The following is a 22,752-nucleotide window of genomic DNA, read 5'->3' on the forward strand; positions in this document are numbered from 1 at the left end:
GCCTTCTCCGATGTAATGTATATACTTATATATATATATATATATAAAATATATATGTATGTCTATATATTCTCTGAAATATTTTAAAGTTTTTATGTAATTTTTTAGGCATGTCTACCATTTTCCAGCTTTGTTCTTTGAGTCTTTACTTCTTCAGTAGCTTTTACTGTGACTTTCTTTGTATCTGTAATAGTTTTATTTTTCTGATATTTTGCTTTTCCAGGCTCCCCCTTTCAGCTCTCATAGGTTTTCCTTGATTTTAATTTCAGAGATGTGGCTTGCTTTAATTTCATTAACTCCTTGAAGAATTCCATAATTTTTCTTTGCTCTATGCTGTAATGTTTTTGCTGTGTTTCTTCTCTGCCTTTTAAAAAAATGACTTTCCTCTTTTCTCTGATAGTATTCTTGCATAGTTTGATGTCAGTTTCTTTGTGGCATTTGCTTATTTTTTTAATGAACCCCTATTTTTTCCACACCAGCTCTTCTGGGAAGGAAGTGTGTATATTGGGAAGAGGCGATGTTGGGGGGCCTCCAGTCAGGAACTGCGGTGGTCAGGAACTGGGATTCTGCCTGACAGTGTGTTCTCCTTGAGCGATCTTAGAGCCTCCGTGGAGCCCTTTTCTTTATTTCTTCATTGATTTGACTGTGTTGGGTCTTAGTTGCATCATGCAGGATGTTTTTGTTACAGTGCTTGGCCTCAGTAGTTGTGGTGTATGGGTTTAGCTGCTCTGTGGCATGTGGGATCTTCGTTCCCAGACCAGGGATGGAACCCTCATCCCCTGCCTTAGAAGGTGGACTCTTAACCACTGGACCACCAGAGAGGGTTAAATCCCTGGAGCCTTGTTCTTAAGAGGAGTGTTGCTGGGTTTGACCTTTCCGTCTGTCTGTGGCCAACCAAGACCACAGCTGCTGTGCTGCCTGTGTCCATCCCTCCGCCCCAGTAGGCAGCGCTTTTCCCAAGATGGCAGACGTGCCCTTTCCCTCCTCCAGCCTTGTGTCTCTGGTCTGGCTGTGGTCCCAGGCAAGGAGCACCCCCTTAGCCTGCATTCTGGGTATGGGGACAGTAGTTCCCCACCCCTCAGTGTGCAGGAGAACCCTGCCCCCTGCCTGCTTGGACCCAGCTTGCTCTTAGCTTAGAACGCTGGGCTGATTTTTAAGGCCACTTTTCAGTTTCTGTTTTCACTTTATAGTTTTTTTTGTTTGTTTGTTCATTTGTTTTACTATCATCAAAAGTAGGGTTTCCCTTTATGGTTCTTATTTCCTTTGTTGTTTTTAATTTGACCTCATGAAGAAGAACAGGACAGGGATGTCTTTCTGCCACCACTTGTCACCAGGAGGGCCACATTCTGTTTCTGGTTATACGTGTGTCTTAGTCGTCAGCGGCCATCTGGGGGCATCCCTTTTCTAGTTGTCTGTGTGAGCTGAGATCTCAGGCTCTCTGACTGCCTTTGCCTGTTGATTCCTAGTAATTAACAGTCATGCAGGTAACCTAGCGAAAAATTTTCTTTATAAAGAGGCATTGAGAGAGTGGAGACTTTCTTATGTATTAACTTTATCCTAAGGGATATTATTTAGTTTAGGTAAAAGCTCTGTCTCAAAATGTCTATCAGATGATTGTCATGTTTTGATGGATGGGGTGTGGCAATCTCTTGTGTTATTCTTTTTTGGACAATAACTACCTCTGACGGAGAGGGCAATGGCACCCCACTCCAGTACTCTTGCCTGGAAAATCCCATGGACGCAGGAGCCTGGTGGGCTGCAGTCCATGGGGTCGCTTAGAGTCGAATGTGACTGAACGACTTCACTTTCACTTTTCACTTTCATGCGTTGGAGAAGGAAATGGCAACCCACTCCAGAGTTCTTGCCTGGAGAATCCCAGGGATGGGGCAGCCTGGTGGGCTGCCATCTCTGGGGTCGCACAGAGTCGGACACGACTGAAGCGACTTAGCAGCAACCATCTCTGAATATCTTATGTATACAGATGGATAAATTAGAGTGGTCAGATATATTCTGTCTTCTAAAATTATTGCCTTATGAGAATAATAGAGAGAATGTCAAGTAAATACCCTGTAGCAGGCATGCATATAAGACAAACCACTGATGTGTGTGTGTATGTATTGCTGGGTATCATACCATATATCTGTGTATCTATATCTGTATGTCTCTACACACACTGTGTTTTGCCACATACATATTTGCAGTTATTATGTTAAGCAGGGACTAAAACAATACCAGAATATAAAAATGCATTTTGAAAACACAGGTGTCCCTGAGAAGCAGTTTGTTCCTCTTTGAGACAGGAGGGGTCTGTTCACATCTGAGCCCTAGATGCAGGCAGGGCCTGGGACGGGGGCCAGTGACAGGGGCGGCAGGGGCCCTGTGTTCCCCGTGCAGCCTCGTCTCCCTGTGGGTGCTGTGTGTTCATCACCCCTCTGCTGGATTGCAGGCACCATCACCTGTTCCTCCCCGTCGCAAAGAGACACTGTAAGAATTGTGAGAGGGACTTCTGTGTTTACTTTTATGTCACATTAACCGAAGGCTGTGTTAGTATTGTCATTGCGTTATTTTATTTAGAGGGTCCTAGTATAAGCCAAGTTACAGTCTCCCTTAATTAGATTGTGGTTAGTAACGGCTGTAATAGTAATAGTCCTAGTGCTTGACAGTGGACCATTCAGCATTCTTAAAGGAATCTGGGTTTAAATTGTTCCTTTCTTTATTTCTTAATATTTATTTTTGTTTGTTTGGCTGCACCGGGTCTTGATTTCGGCACGTGGGATCTTTGTTGCAGTATGCGAACTCTTAGCTGCAGCATGTGGGATCTAGTTTCCCGACCAGAGAGAGCAGGGATCGAACCTGGGCCCCCTGCATTGGGAACACAGAGTCAGCCGCTGGACCTCCCGGGAAGTCCTAAATTGTTCCTTTCTTTAAACAGGCACAGACAGCATTATATTTTCCTTTGACGGTAAGGCTCATGTTAATTACATTTTTAGCTGACAAGAGAAAAGTCCAAGGACTGACTGAAGGAAGAAAAAAAAAAAACACCTCTTCTATTTTTAGAAGCTGAAACCAGAACCATGCTTTTGGCACTGGTGGTAAAGAGAAGCCCAGTAATTTAGGACTTGAAGCTTTAAAGTCTCTCTTAGTCCCTTAGTTTGCAACCCTATTTTTAGAGGTTTACAACCAGCTTTTTATGCAGGCCTTGAATGTCTTCTATAGCAGAATGGAACAATTCCTTTAAAAAGAGCTTAGAAATAGTAAAATAGTAATTTAGATGCCATAAGTCAGTTCAAAGTTAAACTTGATGTGGTAGTTGAAAAGGATAGTGATAGAAGAATAAGATACAGCTGTGCATCCCTCAGTAAGAGCTAAGAATGAGAACTGATGTGAGTGATTGACTTTCACTCCTGTTAGCTGAAGAAAACAATTCACTGAAACGCTTTAGAATAAAAATGTTTAAAAAATGGATTTGACAGCACCAGAGCTGATATAACTTAAACCATATACCTTTTTCCTCTAGCTGTTGATATTTTGAGTATATACCTTTTTCAGTCATGGAGAATGAGGCTTTTTATCACACCCCTAGCTTTTCAAGACTTTTCCCCTCTGTGTAACTTATGCATGAGATATAGTTGTAAGGAGCACTAGCTATTAAAAATCCTTTTTTTTTTTTTTGAGATCCATACTTTTTCTTATATCTTCAAAATCAGTTTTATCGTTTCTAACTTGATAACAAAGGCCTACGTTCACCAACAGCAAGTATCAAAACCAGAAAAACATTTCCTGCTTCCAGCAGTCATTTAACCAGTATGATTTTAATACTTCTACACGTATCTGAGACAAACAAATTTAACCAAAGACATTATCCTTCATGATCATATTGATAATTTTTCCTAGACTATGAAATTTTTCCTAGAATTTGGTAGTATCAAATATCTCCTCTTTATTATCCTTCCCCCTCCCATTTCTAAGAGGTTACGTTTTCTTTAAAATTATACTGAAGGGTTTATAATAGGACCTCTGTCCTGAGATGCCGTCTCTGTTACATGTAGTATATCTACATGGAAAACTTAAATCGTGTTTCTCTTCCATGCTGCAGATACTTACTTGCTGTCCTCCTTGGGGGCCTCTTGCCTGATACGCTCATCACTTGTCTGTGGGAACAAGGGAGATTGGAGATAAAGAAGGCAGCCCTCAGTAGAGATGAGCTGATATACCTTAAAGAACTCAGAGCTTATCCACGGATGTAAACAGCAGGCCTTTCTTTCTTGATGAGTTCCATTTTATAAGCAGCCGTAGTCTTTAGGAAGAAGCTGCTGGGAACTCGTGTGAAAAGTACCCCATCTCCCCAGATGGGGCACCAGGCAGTGCATCTGAGTTCTCCGTGAACAGAACACATTTCCTCGGAAAGACCCGAAGACCCGCCCACCCAGAGTCACTCTAAATAATTATGGGTGAAAGATTACCCCGTGTTCATTTATTATCACTGGGGGATATTGTCTTCAGTTAAATGTGTTTGTCTTTCTGTAACTGACCTTGGTTCTTGGCCTCTTTATTCAACAGAAATTGATAAGAGGCCAGGTGAAATTCAGGCAGGGCTTTCTCGGGACTCATGCTGCAGCACATGGGAAAGCAGTAACCGATGCGCTTGCTCGCTCCTGGGGGTGCGGGGCAGGGGACAGGGTCAGGTATGAGGGTGGGCGCGGATTGGTGGGTCAGGATGGAGGGCGGCTTTACCTGCTCTGTCCACCCCTGAAGTGGTGCTGTGTACAGGGATCAGGGTGGTACCCTGCTTCTGCTCTCAGCACCTCAGAAGTGGCAATTTGTGGCCTTTTTGAATCTCACTGTTCATAATTTGCACCTGGCCTGTGTAAGGTAGGTTTTAGTCCCTTATATTCTGTTGCTGCAAGAGACTTTTGTCCAGGTGCAAACACTTCTGTGAAGGGTCCCAGGTCCCAGCCTGTCTCATCGCCTAGATATGTGCACAAGTGTTATGATCATACCAAATGATTGCTGAAAACAGGAAGTCTTTTTTTTGTTTTTGGTATTTGCTGGCTGTGAACGTAAGCCTTTGTTAGCAGATTAGAAAAGAGAAAAATGGTTTTGAAAATACTCCATATCAGTGAGCATGAATTGAGCATCATCTTATTTTCACTGTAGTGGGAAGACAGATGAGTAAAATTTTTCTAGAGGCTGTTTTGTAATATGTGTCTAAGTTTGATACACATATGCTCTGCTCTTGGACCTAGCACTTCTAAGTATATATAACAAGGAAATCATAGGCACGTGGGGTAAGTTATATCTACAAGAATTTTAACATTATTTATAATAGCCAAAAAAGGAAATAAATATTTTTCAATAGAAGGTTAGTTCAATTTTAGCACTTCATGTAAGGGAATATTATGACACCGTGTAAAAGGATATTCATGTTCTATTTACATTGGCATTGAGAAATATTCATCGTTTACTACCACTCCATGAGATTACAGAATGATGTGTAGCGAATGGTTCCTTTTGTATCTAAAATAAATATTTATGGATGTTTATTTTGAAGTCAGCTTAGACACTTAATTGCTATTTACAGTGGTTATTTTTTTTTGTGGGAGGGAGAGAATAACCAGGGCCTCTCCAGTTCTAATCTGTGCATTTCTGTAAGATTGAAAATTTTACATCAACTTGTATTGCTTTCATATACAAAGGAAATAGTAAAGATGTTGACATCCTGAAGAACAGAAGAATACCCCTTGGGAGCAGGCAGGACAGTACTGGTCTTTATGTAGCCCTTTTCTTGGAGAGTCTGGGTAGCCTTTAATGAAAGTGGTCACGAGAAATCTCAAACCCATCTCATAATTTCCTTCCGCAGTGAGGAGGCTGCTCACGTCTGGCATTGTGGTTCAGGTGTTCCCACTGCATGACAATGAGGCCCTGAAGAAGCTTGAGGACACCTGGTATACTCGATTTACCTTGAAGTTTCAGCCCATAGGTACGTGTCAGTGCTGCCTCTCTTAGAGGAGGACACAGCAGTGGTAATGTCCTTCTTGGGTGGATGTTTAATGCTGTGATGGGCAGGACTCACCAGCTGTGTGTGGGCAAAAAAAAAAAATGGTGAGGAGGATAAGGTGGGTTGCATGATCTATTTATTTTATTCTTAATATCATTTTAGATGAAGTGAATTGCAGGCTTTTATTAAATGTCACCAGTGACACGGACAATCCAGAGTGGCCATCCTGAGCATGTGTCTGATTTGTTGTAGAACATAGTTTGTAAGAATCCACTTTGACCATGAATATTTCGTATTTGAAAATTGCTGTTTCTTTAGAACTAATTATTTGGAGTAGGCCAAGCTCTGCTCATTCTTAGCAGCAGACTAGCAGGCCTAAGCATCTTTTGAGATAATTCATAAGGATCTTGGTGTGCCTTACTGGATCTGTCCACTTTCTGTGAAGACACTTAGAAGAATAACCATTAATTTATTCAGTGGATGTTGAACATTATTCTGTGTAAACTTATGTCAATATGGATGTTCAAGTTTTTTGGTTTAGTGATGTTTTTTAAGCATAAAGATTATATTCAGGTTGGTAGCTTTCACCGTAAGTATTACTGTCTGTTTTTCTTTAAAGAACATTGCCTTATTGACTTTGTTTAAAGGAATTCCTCTAAAATTTTCTTTCCAGTTTCCATTTCTGAAAACGGTCATTATAATATTGTCATAATGAGCAAAAAATCATTTTAGGGTCCAATTTTGAAATTGAATTTTGAGTTTTTACTTGAATTCTTTGAAAGGAAAAATGTTGATAGTTCTAGGTGATGTAAAAATCATTTTATGTTTCACTTATATGACATTTTTTCACTTTGTTTAGCCTTTCAGTTCACTTCAGTTCAGTTGCTCAGTCATGTCTGACTCTCTGCGACCCCATGAATCACAGCATGCCAGGCCTCCCTGTCCGTCACCAACTCCCGGAATTCACTCAGACTCACGTCCATCGAGTCAGTGATGCCATCCAGCCATCTCATCCTCTGTCATCCCCTTCTCCTCTTGCCTCCAATCCCTCCCAGCATCAGAGTCTTTTCCAATGAGTCAAGTCTTCACATGAGGTGGCCAAAGTACTGGAGTTTCAGCTTTAGCATCATTCCTTCCAAAGAAATCCCAGGGCTGATCTCCTTCAGAATGGACTGGTTGGATCTCCTTGCAGTCCAAGGGACTCTCAAGAGTCTTCTCCAACACCACGGTTCAAAAGCATCAATTCTTCGGTGCTCAGCCTTCTTCACAGTCCAACTCTCACATCCATACATGACCACAGGAAAAACCGTAGCCTTGACTAGACGAACCTTTGTTGGCAAAGTAATGTCTCTGCTTTTGAATATGCTATCTAGGTTGGTCATAACTTTCCTTCCAAGGAGTAAGCATCTTTTAATTTCATGGCTGCAGTCACCATGTGCAGTGATTTTGGAGCCTTTAGGTGGCTGTAAATTTAAATATTACTTCTAGGTCTTGTAAGTGACAGTCTCCAGTAGCTATATCTTAGAAAGTGAGCCGGGAAAAGTGAGTTGATGGTGAAGGCTGAGCACGGGTGTAGTAGTGGTCTTGAGGCCTCTGGGAGAGCTGGGGCTCAGGAAGATCTTGAACTTGTCCTGAGATCAAAAGAGAGAGATGGTTTGATTAGGAGCCGAGGCCCATGAGTGTCTTTTTCTTTTTTTTTTTAATTGCTTGGGTATCTTTTAACCTGATTCTCATTTGAGGTTAGTTTGTCATACCCTCTTTTTTTTTTTTTTTTTTTAATTTTAACATGCTCCTGAGTTAATAGAAGAATTAAAGATAGAGGAAAATAGTATCTTTGTTTAGTCTGAACCATCCTTATAGACTGATCTGATGCTTTATCTTAAAACACTGTGTTTTTCTTTTTTTTTAAACTGCATGTAATTAACCAAGAAATACTAATTCTGAGTGTTACACCTCCCTTACCCCCTGCATCCCACCCTGGTCCCAATGCAGGGCAGTTTTGCAGTCTAAGAACTCGCCCATGTAGATGTGGCTGACAAAGGACACAGTGTGTGTGACCTCTTTTGTGTTAGCTTGTGTCGAGTTCACAGACAATTAACAGTGAGGTTGCTTGGCCTTCTTCTGCCCAGTGGGTGTATGAAAGTTTAGATAAATGTGTTCCATGGCTGTTCCAGAAGTTAACATGTAGAATATTGTTTGTGCTTTTGAATAATTTTTCTTCAGGGTATTGAAAATTTTGCCATGACACAATGATGAAAATATATAGCTTTGGGTAGCAGGGGAGCAGGATACTATGGATGGGAAGTCTTCTTTGAAAATAACCCCTATTATGCTAAAGTATTAAAGTGAGAGAAAAATGGGGACCATAAAGTAAACCCCCAAATTAAGATGGTTCATTGGCTGTGAGACTTCCTGGTGGTCGAGTGGTTGAGACTCTGTGCATCCACTGCAGAGGCCATGGGTTCCATCCCTGGTTGGGGAAGTTGTGCATTCCAAGAGGTGTGGCCAGTAAAAAAAAAAAAACAAAACGATGGTTCATTGGCCATGGCTGAATTTAAACTAGGAACCTTGGAGATTTGGGATAAGCCCAAGGTGAGTTTTTCCTTGTGAAGAGGGCATCCATCAGTGAGGCGGTAAAGAGAAGCAGCCCCAGGAGCTATGGCTTGAGCCCGAAGCCCAGGGAGGTGTCAGGCTTGCTCTGCAGACAAGCGGGACTTCTGTACTTGATGGAGGATGAATTTACTATTACACACTGATTTGGAAATAGGTTGTTAAATGATCCCCACTTAAGTGAATAAGCTTACTTGAAATGATTTTTTAAAAAAAGTCTTCAGCAGCCTGTGCTAAAGGTCTCTTTTTTCCCCCTCTGATTGTAGACAGAATTCGTGGCTACTTTGGAGAAACCATTGCTCTTTACTTTGGATTTCTGGAGTATTTCACGTTTGCCTTAATCCCCATGGCCATCATTGGGTTACCTTACTACTTGTTTGCATGGGAAGACTATGACAAGTATGTGATCTTTGCCTCGTTCAACCTGATCTGGTCCACGGTGATCTTGGAAGTGTGGAAGCGAGGCTGTGCCAGCATGACCTACCGGTGGGGTACCCTGGTCATGAAGAGGAAGTTCGAGGAGCCCCGGCCAGGGTATCACGGAGTCCTGGGTATCAACCCAGTCACTGGCCGGGAGGAGCCGCTCTACCCCAGCTACAAGAGACAGCTGCGCATTTACCTGGTCTCCCTGCCCTTCGTGTGCCTCTGTCTATTTCTCCCTGTTTGTCATGATGATTTACTTTGACATGGAGGCCTGGGCCTTGGGTCTGCACGAGGACAGCGGGTCCGAGTGGACCAGCATCTTGTTGTACGTGCCCAGCATCATCTACGCCATCGTGATTGAGATCATGAACCGCCTCTATCGATACGCCGCTGAGTTTTTAACCTCATGGGGTAAGACTTGACGCTTTGTATTTATGTCTTATCTGCCTGTAAGAAACATTGCTTCGATCACAGGATTCTTAGAACCGCTACCTGGCAAAGCAGATAGATGTTGCTCTGGGCTCGTTGTGGAGACATCAGGAGAAGTTCACAGGCTCTGGGAACTCCCATGATCTCCAGGTCACGATTCTCACAGCTCCGAAGTATTGGTAGTTACTATGTTCTAGGTGCCCTGCTAAGCACTTTATCCATAGTTCCTCATTTTCCCCTCCTCAGGGCACCATGAAATAGAAGTTATTTCACAATTTTTATGGAGAAAGATACTGAGCGTTATCAAGGTTCAGACAGCAAATGGCAGAGCCAGGCTTATCCAACCTGTGCTTCTCATACTCTGTTGTGTTTTCTGCTAGGGATAAGACTGACTGAGACATCACCATACTCTGTGTCTAGGATCTGAAAACCACTTGTGTAATTGTGTGGGGCAGAGGCCTGCCATCGAACTCAGTGAAGGAGGCTGTTCTTGTCTGTCTCTGTGGTAAAAGATGAACTTGGTTATAGTTTAAAAAGGGTCTTGATAGGCAGTTTTCTCTTTAATTAATTTATTCAGTCAGACAAATAAATATGCTATTAGTATATTAACCCCTAGGAAGAAGTCTAGGCCTGAACTTCTGGACCATACAGATATTTAATATTCTTTATATTAGTTACATAACAACAGATACCATTTATTTGGGACTTCTCTGGTGGCTCAGACGGTAAAGAATCTGCCTTCAAAGAATCTTCCTGCAATGCTGGAGACCTGGGTTTGATCCCTGGGTCAGGAAGGTCCCCTGGAGAAGGAAACGGCAACCCACTCCAATATTCTTGAAATCCCACAGACAGAGGAGCCTGGCAGTCTACAGTCTATGGGGTCGCAAAGAGTCGGACACGACTGAGTGACTAACACACATCATTTATTTGTTTTTGTTCTCATAAGATTTTTTTAAAAATTTTTATTGGAGCATAGTTGCTAGTTACTATTTGCCAAGTGCTTTCCTTGAGCTGAGCTGTGGTTTTTGTAGTATTTCTAATCCTGACAGTAACCCTGGAAGAAGGGTAGTGTCAGGCCTGTTTTGTAGGCAAGGAGGCTGAGTGTCAGGAGGTTAAGTAACTTGCCCAAGGTCACACAGTGACTGACTGACTGAGTTTAGGTTCAAATCCAGGTCAGCCTAACATTACCTCTCTGTGCAAGGTGATACTTCTGTTCAGAATCTGCCTTTTTTGTCCTTCTGCCCTGCTGTGGTGTCCCAGCAGTAGACAATCCTCCTGCCAATGCTGGAGATGCAGGCTTGTGCCCTGGGTCTGGAAGAGTCCAAGGAGAAGGGAATGGCAGCCCACTCCAGCATTCTTGCCTGGAGAATCCCTTGGACAGAGGAGCCTAGCAGGCTACAGTCCATGGGGTCACAAAGAGTCGGATGCAACTATACAATAATACCAACTTGGGACCTGCACAGTGTCTCCTTTGCTGAGTGAGGGTGGGAACTTGAGTTTCCTTTTAAATTAATCCTTGTAAATTTGATTTCTTGCCCTACTGCTCTTCAGAGGTTGCTCTCAATTTTACTATTACTGCTCACACAGTCTTTTTCTGGTGGCTGTCTGTGGGATCATTTCTTTGTTGCATTAATATTTTAAAAAATAATTTCAGACCACAGTGCTATTTCAGTACCTTGAAAAATATGTCTTTAGTTTCTTTGTTGTTTGATGTTCTTGGTGGGAAGCAGTAGCCGTGATGGACTGTCTAGCGCAGTTACTGACTGAGGCTCTGTGGCTGGGCGTGGCTGCACTCAGCACAGGCTTCACCTCACCTCACGACGACTCCCGTCCCGCTTTCTTATCTGACATTACTTCTCCTTTTTAATATTGTAGAGAACCACAGATTGGAATCTGCCTACCAGAATCACCTAATTCTGAAAGTGTTAGTGGTAAGTAGAACTTTTATATACAGATCCATTGTAATTATGAAACAAGTGTATACTGTTTAATATTTAGGACTATAAATATGAAGACTTGATTGTAATTTAAAATATCAGGTAAGAGTAGTTAATATACTTTGTCCAAGAAGGCAAGGATTGATTAACAAGTGTATTTACATACACACTCAGCAGTCTTATTACAAATGTGTCATGATATAAGACTTTGAATATAAAAATTAGTATTATAGCCAATTTCCAGTTGTTTGAAACACTGTAGACATGTTTTCCTTTCGGTGACTCAGGTTTGAATGTTTCATTATTCACCAATCGTTCCAGTTACCTACCTATTGTTTAGTGATGAGGTGCTAAATTATTATTTTTAAAAATTTTGTCTAAGGAATTTCCAAAGTCCAAGAGGTTTCTAGCATGTTTTGAAGGGCAGAAGGGAAGGGATGGAGGGTAAGTACTGTGTAACCTGCTTGCTGCTTATGTAAAAGCTCACAATTATGCCTCTTCCCACCATTATTGGAAATAACAAAGAGGTGGCTTGAAAGCACCTTGTGTAAAAGGAGATTACCTCAGCCATCTGTAACATAGCTGAGAATCCAGAGAGGTGCATAGAGAGTCCTCTGAACTCTGCAGTTCTGCACTGGAATTGATTTAACACAGTCCCTGTACTTTACTCCCCGGAGCGGAGTCCAGGCCGTCGCTTAGAAAGAGCCTTTGTTCCAGTTCCAGAAGTCATTCTGAGAAGCTTATTTCTCTGGTTTTTCCATCCTTAAAGGATCAGAAGCCATCATTAGGAAGGTGATTAGGTTTCTGCAAGTAGCAACATTTATAGAAGCAAGAGTAGGGAAGGAAATAGAAAACCTCTCATAAATAAGTAATGAGACTTCAACAGCTTTAGCAATTTGGACATTGGAAAAGGGGCAAGCAGCCATCTGTATCTAAAAAGGCTCTGAGGGCCTCATTCTAGCCCTGTAAAATAATTTATATTCAAAATGTTGGTGCTGAGTCAGCAAGGATGTTACGTTCTGTGTTGTCTGTGTGAGAAAGTGAGCAGGGGAATGTGTGATGCATTAAAAGATTCTTTGAAAAAGATCACAAAACAGAGCTCTTGCCCTTAGAGGTAAAACACTCCATTTGTCTTAAAGAATTTAGCCATTTTTAAGACTGGATTATTCTCTGCTGGTGCCAGATACAGTGTCAGGTGACTGTCTTGTAAAAAGACTCATTGCTGAGAGTCTGCTAATCCTCTCCTGTGTATGTTAGGTCTCTCCCTTCCTTTTTAATTTAAAAAAAAAAAAAAATTTTTTTTTTTTTTTTTTGGTTGGTCCGTGCACTTTACATGTGGAATCTTGGTTTCCTGTTTCCTGACCAGGGATCAAACGTAGGCCCCTTGCATTGGCAGCGTGGAGTCTTAACCACTGGACCTTCAGAAAAGTCCCGACGCTCCCTTCTTTTTAACCTTGTGGGGAGGGTGTTTCTCAGCCTTCCGAGCTTTTGCTATTCTACTTCTACCATAACTTAACACCCCCATCCCTACCCCTGCCCCACATTATGTCACTGCTCACTCTCTCTAGCAACTGGCGCACAGTGTGCGCAACAGCAGTCTTCTGTCTCAGAAAGCAGTGTTGTAAAGCTAGAAGGAGCCAGCGTGGGGCTGGGGCACAGGAAGGAATCTCCTGTGTCCCACAGGTAGTTGCAGGTTCTTGAGCAGGTGAACTAAAGGAAGAAATGGCACATGTTGGGGGACTTCCCTGGTGGTCCCGTGGTTAAGACTCCACGCTTACAATGCATGGGGCATGGATTCCATCCCTGTTCAGGGAACCAAGATCCCACATGCCCGCATGGCACCACCAAAAAAAAAAAAAAGAAATGGTAGTTGTTATGGGGGGATCCCTACCCCCACTTCTACACCCCTGACCCCTGAACCATGTGTCTGGGCAGGGCAGTCTCAGGCCCATGGTGACAAAGATGCTACCCGGCTGGTTGCTGTGGCTCATCTCTCTTGCTCTTGCCACCCAGCTTCCTAGGTGTGTCTCTGGGAGAGTGGGGAGTCTCAGATTCCTGGGCACAGAGAGGCTTCCAGGGCTGGGCTGCTTGTTGGGTTGGGTCCCTTTTTAATGGGTGCTGACCCCTCCATCCAGGCATCTTCTCTGTGGAGCGGGGAGTGGCAGGCCTAGCAGGGCAGAGAGGAAAGAGAGCACATGCCCTGGCAGCTCGCTGTTAGTGATGCTGGGCTTGCCTGTTGTAGGACTCCTATTGTAAGCAGGGTGGGCAGGGACTGTGCCTCCTGGGGATGCCCAGATTACCAGGTTGGGGGTGGGAGATACTGAACTCTGTCTTTGATGAGAAAGTAGTAGGGATGTAAGATGTGCTGGTGCTGTGCAGTCCTCTCAGCACCTTTCTGAGTTCCGCTTTGGTTACCTCTCGTGATATTTCTGGAGTTCGTAGGTGTGCTTCCTGACGTGGGGGAGGGGGCGCGGCGGCGTAGGAGAAACAAGTCTTTGCCATCTTGTTGGGACCAGAAGTCCCTCATGATGTCTTTAAATGTGATATTTACAATTGTGTCGTGGTCTGCATGTGGGTTGGAGAAGAATTTCCAAACAAGAGGCAGAATGAAAGGGGAATAGAGTTTATTAGAGTGGGAACAGTGGGTCGGCTTAAGGGAGAGCAGATGATTTTCCTGGGTTGGTAGCCAGTTTTTATAGCCTCAAGACAAAGAAAATTCCTGCTAGAAGGGTGGCATTAGGTGGTTGGTTAAGGTGGGTATTTTTACCTAATAAGGGGTCAGGGAGCTGGCCAGTTTAGATCAGGAGGGCTCATGGCAATGGTTGCTATGGGGCTGTCTCAATTCCAGAGATGACCTTGGTATGGGGCACTGCACCTGTGGCCTTGGTATAGGGCTCCACAAATTGTAGTAAAGTTCAGTGACAAAATATTAAATATTGCTCGCTCTCTCTCTTTTTTTTTTTTTTTGGCAGTTCAACTTTCTGAATTGCTTTGCCTCACTTTTCTACATTGCCTTTGTCCTGAGGGATATGAAGCTTTTGCGTCAGGTGAGTGTGAAAAACAGAAGGTATAGATTTTTTTTATTTGCAAGGTGCTTTTGTATAGTATAGTAATGTAATGGTCTTCCCATTATTATCTTGACAAAATTATTAAATTTTGTGTATTTCTAAGCCCAGTTCTAAAAAAAAAAAAAAAAACATTAGCAATTGCACTAGGTATTGTGCTCAACTGGAAAGAAATTAGTTGAAGCTAACCAAAGTGCAAAATTAATCATTTAGGGCACTAAAATCAAATATATAGTTGATACCAAAGCTTGTAAAAGCAATTTTAATAGCAAAAAATGAATTCATCAGTTGAACTTTGGTGTGCTTGGGGTAGGGCTGATTGGTATAATGGTCTTACACATTTCATTTTTAAACTGGTATGTTGTTAAACTTTGCAGACCAGCAGATGCTATGCAGTGTTGTCTCATTTCTGAGATATTTATGAAAGTCTGACATATATTTTGTTGTGTTACCATTTCTGGATCTCATAATCATAGTGAATAATAAATGAAGTATAAATTATTGCTTTCTAAATTCTCTCTCTTTTTTTTTTTTAATACTTGAGCCACCTACCAGTAAGGGCTATTCTTTTCTGGTTTTGATATACTGCGATTGTTAGTGTCTCAAAGTTTAGGCTTCTTAATCTTTATATGAGAGCTTGGGATCATTTTTCAAGAAATTAAAAAATTTGTATAACAGAAAGTTAAAAAGATTTTGTAGTTACAGTTCTAAAAGCTGACATAAAAGTAAAATACTGCGTTCCTAGTAACTAAACTAGATATAATGTTACTTTTACAAATTATTTTTGAAAATAATACATTTGAAATCAATAGGTTAGACATACATACCTCTCCAGTCCCACCATTAGTGTATTAGTGAGATACGACCCCTCATTTCTTATGCTTTTGAGAGTCTCCTTTATTTAACAGGGGATGAGGGACAGGGAAGAACTCTTTGAAACAAAGAATTTTAATATCAGCAAAGGTGGTTTGTGTTGGAAACCCTGATGCCTACCTGGGAAGAGTGGAAATTGACACAATACCTCTGGAAACCACTTGAGTACCTTTCCTAAGAACCTTATTCCATTCCTAGTAAATCATCAAAGGTGGGATGAAGATTCGTGCACGTAGGTGAGGAGCAGCACTTATGACAACGGGAGTTGGAAATAGTGCTTACATTCAACCACAGTGCATGGGCTAGTAAAAAGGAATTATTCATGACGTGGGAAAGTGCTCACAGGATAGTGAGAAAAGACATCTACAAAGCTGTATACATACAGATGTTTCTACTTTTATTTTTACATATCATTAGGAAGAAATACTTAAGTAAGATGTTAGCAGTGGTTCTGACATGGTTGTGCAGTTAAGTCTGACTTTTTTTCTGTTTTTTAAGTTTTTCTACAGTGAGGAAGCATATATTAATTTTGTAGTAAGTTCTGACTAAACTTTCAAAGTTGGTGACATCATTTAGACTCACATGAGATTGTAAAAAACAGAATTTCAATTTAATTTGTTGTCCTCCCAACTTATAACCAGTTTTCTATTATAATCTTATTTGTATTATTGTATTATAATCTTTTTATATTTTTGTCTGTCTTGTGAAGAACCAGTAAATTAGAAACATCATTCTAACACTTAGCTCTTTATTTTTTTTATACCTAGCTTTTCTGATACTTGTTTTTATAACATAATAATACATTATTTGTTAGATTCCTTTTTTTTTTTAACTGCATAATTGTACACATGCTTTGGTTTTGTTAAGTCACATTGCCAAATATCATTTATGTGCTCCTCTTTAGAGCTTGGCCACTCTCCTGATTACCTCCCAGATCCTTAACCAAATTGTAGAATCTCTGCTTCCTTATTGGCTCCAAAAGAAGCACCATGTTCGGGTGAAGAAGAAGGTGGAAGCTTTAAAGGCAGACATCGATGCTACATTATATGAACAGGTCGTTCTGGAAAAGGAAATGGGAACTTACTTGGTAAGTTTGGATACTGCCGAATTAAACATTGAAAGTGAATAATAATAGTCATGTGCAGAGTGTGTACGACAAATATGTACATATTCATCATCTCAGGTATGACTGCTTTCCAGCCAGTTTCCTTACCATGAAGTACTTCACAGTTAAAAAGAACAGTGTGTCAAAACGCTGCTGCCTTGAGCCTGAAATGTATGCCTAACATCCAAAGGATGAGTCCCATGAATTGTGAGACTGCTCTGCTGAGGGTGGCGGGGCCGTTTCAGAGACTGCAGGGGAGAGGCGAGACGGCCGTGGAGCCATTGTGTGCTCTGGACACTTTGTACTCAAAAACTATAAGCCCATCGCTAACGATGGAAGGCCACTTTTCTCACGTTAATAATAGGTAAAGCTCTGTGTTGTTAATCACTTGGTGCCTAAATAAGAAATAAGATTCAAGATTTTTCTATTCAGAGTCTTTCTGTTATTCAGCATGGGCTCTCTGATGTGAAGTAAAGGAAGCAGTGTACTAATTTCCCTCAACAGGCGATGGGTCTGAGTGAACGCTGGGCTTAAATGTCTCTCTCCTTAGTAACTTAACTTGCTTGCAGGGTCCTGCGTTATCTGACCGTTCTTCCCTCCTCATCTCCTATAAGTTCCTTCTTCACTCTTTTCACAAGATCAACACGAGTTATTACTGCTTTAACTCTCTCCATTTATTTGGAAATGGGGTTGTGCTTTGGGGATGCATTTATTCTAGATCGTTGCTTGCTATGCACTCATCCTTACCCCCAGGTACATTGTTTCCTTACTGAAGCCAGTGAGCTTAGAATTATATTTTCTATAAAATCATCCTGAGTGCTACATTATGAATCTAAAACAGTGTTGCCAAGCTTTGGGAAAAAGGAGTTTGATTGAGATTAAAACATTATTCCAAAGAGTAATACTTGCTTACTCACTATAGAAAGCTTGGAAAGTATGAGACAGAGTATAAAGAAAAAGAAATTCTCCATAATGTCTCCACCAGAGGTCATCCACTGGGGTCTCCTGACCCAGTTCTTCCAGTAACAGGGCCAGGGCTGTGTAGCCCTTCAGATCTCACTGTGCACTGCTCTCCCGCTCCTGGGAGCGGCTCATATCCAAACACATAGCTGTGTGAGGCTGAGATTCCATGGTGAGTATTCCAACCAGAATACTGTATTGACACACAGCAAACGATATGCCTTCTCACAAGCTAGGCATCAAAAATGTGTGTCAAAGATGTAAGTGAGTACCATCCTCCACACTCAACATTTTTTTATTTTGGAAAATGTAATTATTTTTTCAAACAATATTTTATTTATGTTAATATGCTTTTTATTTTTGAAGTGAGTAAATGAGAAATATTTTTTCAGTTTTGCTTTTTAATTTCTAACACAGTAAATAATGCTAGGTATAATAACTTTTAGGAACAAAAAGTCTTTGATATCATCAGTGATTTGAAAGAGTTTAGGGCTTCAGGGACCTGAAGGTTTGGAAACTACAGATCTAGAGTAATCCCCGCACCATGCTCCTTTTCAGAGCATGAATTTTTGTGAATCCAGTTTGTCCCGTTGCTTCCCCCTGAGATTCAGGTTCAGCAGTTCTGGAGGTGGGCCTCCATTATACCCCATCAGTAGGCTTCGATGGGGCAGGGTGGTGGGGCCGTTGCTCCACGTGAAGGCCTGCCTTGGTAGATCACATACAGACCGGGTGACAGACAGTTTGCAAAGGCTCTTTTTTGCTTAGGTTCTTTTTGGCTTTGTGTTGAATAGGTCATCTGTGATAGATACTGAGACTACTCTGTTCCCTATAAATGGTAGCTCTTTAAAAATACTTTCTAATTGCTTGTTGCTGGCATATCTGAATGCTCATTGGTTTTTATATTTTTTATCCAGAATTTTTGCAGAATTCTATTATTTCCAACTTTTTAAAATTTTATTGGATTTTTGTATGTAGACAGTTATTTCAGCTACAAATGAAAAATGGACATTTTCTTTTTTAATTTTAAATTTATTAATTTTTAATTGAAGAACAGTTGCTTTACAGTATTGTGTTGGTTTCTGCCCAATAGCAACATGAATCAGTCATAGGTATACATATGTCCCCTGATATTTTCTTTTTCAATTGTAATTTTATTAAGTGTGGTTGATTTACAGTGTTAATCTCTGCTGTACATCAAAGTAATTCAATTATTTTGTTGTCATTGTTTAGTTGCTAAGTTGTGTCTGACTCTTTGCGACTCCGTAAACTGCAGCACACCAGGCTTCCCTGTCCTTCTTTATCTGCCAGAGTTTGCTCAAACGCATGTTTGTTGATTCGGTGATGCCATCCAACCATTTTGTCCTCTTTCGTCCCCTTCTCCTCCTGCCCTCAGTCTTTCCCAGCATCAAAGTCTTTTCCAACCAGGCAGCTCTTCACATCAAGTGGCCGAAGTATTGAAGTTTCAGCTTTAGCATCAGTCCTTCCAGTGAATATTCAGGGTTGATTTCCTTTAGAATTAACTGGTTTGACCTCCTTGCTGTCAAAAGGACTCTCAAGAATCAGCTGCAGTACCACAGTTTGAAAACATCAGTTCTTTGGTGCTCAGCCTTCTTTATGGTCCAACTCTCACATCCATACATGACTATTGGAAAAATCATAGCTTTGACTATATGGACCTTGTTGGCAAACTGATGTTGCTGCTTTTTAATATGCTGCCTACATTTGTCATAGTTTTTCTTCCAAGAAGCAAGCGTCTTTTAATTTCATGGCTGCAGTCACTGTCTGCAGTGATTTTGGAGCCCAAGAAAATAGTCTATCACAGTTTTTATTGTTTCCCCATCTATTTGCCATGACGTGGCAACTGCTGTGGCAGGACCGGATGCCATGATCTTATTTTTTTGAATGTTGAGTTTTAATTCAGCTTTTTCACTCCCCTCTTTCACCTTCATCAAGAGGCTCTTTAGTTATTTTCACATACTGCCATTAGAGTGGTATCATCTGCATATCTGAGGTTGCTGATATTTCTCCCAGCAATCTGTGCTTCATCCAGCCTGGCATTCTATGTGATGTACCCTGCATTGAAATTAAATAAGCAGACGGACAATATACTCCTTTCCCAATTTTGAAGAAGTGTTGTCCCATATCCATTCCAAATGGTTGCTTCTTGACCTGCATACAGGTTTTTCAGGGGGTAAGTATATATATATGAAAAGGAATACATATATATACATGTTTATCTAACATGGCTTGTTACAGGATATTGAATACAATTCCCTGTGCACATTTACTTGGACCTTGTTGTTTCTCCATCCTATATATAATATTACGGTTTGTGTCTGCTGATTCCAAACTCTTAACCCTCCCCGCTTCACTAATGGCTATTTTCTTTTTTCCTTCAGTCCTTCAACTTTTTATTATTTGACTCACTAATATGTTCAATACAATTTGAACACAAATAGTTATAACAGGAATCTTTATCTTGTTCCTAATTTTTTTTTTCCCCTGACCATTGAGTATTATGTATGTTCTATGTTTGTGGCAGTAACTTTATCAGTTTAAGAAGTTTTTTCTCTTTCCTATTTGAAAAGAAGTTTTATCGTGATGTTGAATTTTATCAAAAAAAATTTTTTTTTGCTTCTGTATCTTACCTCCTTCAATTAGTATTTTCGTACGTTTCTTAATGGACCACCACGTTTGCATTTAAGTGATTAACTTCACTTGCTCAGTATTCCACATTGTGATGTTGAATATGCTAATATTCTTAAGGGTTTGTGCCATTTGCTAGCAATTTTCCTTTCTCAGTCACTGGGATAGGGTTTCCATGTTGTTTATTGTGGAAACTCTGTTGCTAACAGAGAGCCTGGCATTCAGCAGGCACTCAGTTCAATGTTGAATAAAGGACAGCTTCAGGAAAAGAGTGGCTCAGGCCTGCTGTGTGCTGGCTGTTGCCTTCATCCTGTACTTTCTTTCCTTCTCACTTACTCTGGGTGGGAAACTCTGAGATGTGTGTGAGGGGCTGGTGGGATGGATCCCCTGGAACCTGAAACTTGGTTTTCATACATGTAATAAATTAGATATGTAAAATTACTATGTCATGGATATACCATAGCATTATAAATAGTTGCTTTGTTCTTAAAGTTTGTGAATAGGTCCTCAGAATCATCTTAGTAAGTTGTTCTTTTGCTAACTTGCAGCTGATAGAGTAGCGTGTATCTTGGTTAGTGTATTTTTTTAACATGTGGTTGTTTACTTTGTTAAATTTGCTTTTTTTTCTTTGCTTCTTGATGAAAGATAATGTCCCTGGTCTGCTGAATTGACTGAACCAAAAGTACTCAGAAGTGTCAAAGTACTGATAGTGTTACCATGTAAATACTACCACTGCAAATCCTGTTGTGAGATGGAAATGCAGAATGTGGGGTGTGCTGTTCTGTGAGGAAGGGGCTCCCTGGGTTCTGGATGCTAGAAAGGCCAGATGATGTTTATGTGACTTCTGGAGGCTGCCCTGTGGAGCATCAGAGAGAAACTGTCATCGACACATCTCTGCAGAGCCTCAACCTTGTATTTTATGAGCTAAAACAACGCAATTTTGAAAGCCAAGCATAGGCTCTCAGGATTTCTTAAGAATGAATTGTGGTAACAATGGCTTGATTGCTAAGATTTTCACTGTTTCCCAACCCTTGATTTCTTTACTCTTCAGAGAAATAAATCGATGCTATATTGCTGGGTGTATTTAAAAACCACATCTCAATGCTGCAACAGAACATAAGGAAATTCTTTCTAGTGCCAAATGCAACCAAAGAGTTGTTTAGAAACTGTTCACCACTGAATCCCCAGCTGAGTGTCAACCTGCCAGCTCCCAAAACATAGGCAGTTGGCATTACTCTTTGGCAAGGCTTGCAGACAGTCAGTGAAACTCACTCAAAATCCCTGGGTTCATTTTTCATCCAAATATCCAGAACATCTGGAAGAAGCACTTCCTGCTATCCCCAGTACTCTGTAATTCCCCAGTAATTTTGTTTGGGTATTTCATATTTTAGTAAAATAAAAAATAAAGAGACTGACTAGAAGTAGAATCTGACTTCTACTAAAGCTCTCATCTGTTGAATCTGGCGTCTGTATCTTGGTGAAAGACTGATTGTGAAATACAGTAATAATACTTAAAATTATGAATTTATAATGATTGTTTCATGTTGCTTTAAAATACTGCAGTGAGTGTTTTTCTTAAGCTGTCATTTTTGCATGTGCACTGAATGATCGTGAGAGTGAGAAGGCTGGAAGCTGGCGTGGATGGCTCCCTCACCCCGTCACTGCACCATGTAGAGCGCTGCTTGGCCCCACTGGGGTAACTGTGTGAGCAGCAGGCCTCTGGGTCCTGTGGAGGAGTGGTGATGTTGCTCAGGTGATAGGTCAGAGTCACCAGTGTCCAGGCCTCCCACTTCAATGCAGGTGCCTTTTTCCAGTTATTAAAGATCACTTGCCTCTCGCAAGAATCCCTTAGAAGAAATGGAGTAGCCATCATAGTCAACAAGAGTCCAAAATGCAGAACTTGGATGCAGTCTCAAAAACGACAGAATGGTCTCTGTTCGTTTCCAAGGCAAACCATTCAATATCACAGTAATCCAAGTCTGTGCCCTGACTAGTAATGCTGAAGAAGCTGAAGTTGAATGGTTCTATGTAGACCCACAAGACCTTTTAGAACTAACACCCAAAAAAGATGTCCTTTTTATGATAGGGGACTGGAATGCAAAAGTAGGAAGTCAAGAAACTGGAGTATCAGACAAATTTGGCCTTGGAGTACAGAATGAAGCAGGGCAAAGCCTCGTAGAGTTTTGACAAGAGACTGCATGGGTCGTAGCAAACACCCTCTTCCAACAACACAAGAGAAGACTCTACACATGGACATCATCAGGTGGTCAATACCAAAATCAGATTGACTATATTCTTTGTAGCCAAAGATGGAGAAGCTCTATACAGTCAGCAAAGATAAGACCAGGAGCTGACTGTGGCTCAGATCATGAACTGCTTATTGCCAAATTCAGACTTAAATTGAAGAAAGTGGGGAAAACCACTAGACTATTCAGGTATGACCTAAATCAAATCCCTTATGATTATACAGTGGAAGTGAGAAATAGATGTAAGGGACTAGATCTGATAGATAGAGTGCCTGATGAGCTATGGACTGAGGTTCGTGACATTGTACAGGAGACAGGGATCAAGACCATCTCCAAGAAAAAGAAATGCAAAAAAGCAAGATGGCTGTCTGGGGAGGCCTTACAAATTGCTGTGAAAAGAAGAGAAGCAAAAAACAAAGGAGAAAAGGAAAAATATACCCATTTGAATGCAGAGTTCCAA

General features: G+C 41.1%; 1 protein-coding gene across 1 annotated transcript in view; it reads left to right on the top strand.

Annotated features, from left to right (window-relative positions):
- ANO10 (anoctamin 10) overlaps window positions 1–22,752 on the top strand; it is a 216,603-nt gene that overhangs the window by 20,876 nt on the left and 172,975 nt on the right. The window contains 6 exon segments of the mRNA XM_010842152.1: window positions 5,861–5,980; window positions 8,875–9,256; window positions 9,258–9,442; window positions 11,336–11,391; window positions 14,370–14,444; window positions 16,240–16,422. Of these exon segments, the coding sequence (XP_010840454.1) occupies window positions 5,861–5,980; window positions 8,875–9,256; window positions 9,258–9,442; window positions 11,336–11,391; window positions 14,370–14,444; window positions 16,240–16,422 (1,001 nt within the window).

This window comes from Bison bison, unplaced genomic scaffold (genome assembly GCF_000754665.1).
Source record: "Bison bison bison isolate TAMUID 2011002044 unplaced genomic scaffold, Bison_UMD1.0 scf7180017864171, whole genome shotgun sequence".
Taxonomy (NCBI): domain Eukaryota; kingdom Metazoa; phylum Chordata; class Mammalia; order Artiodactyla; family Bovidae; genus Bison; species Bison bison.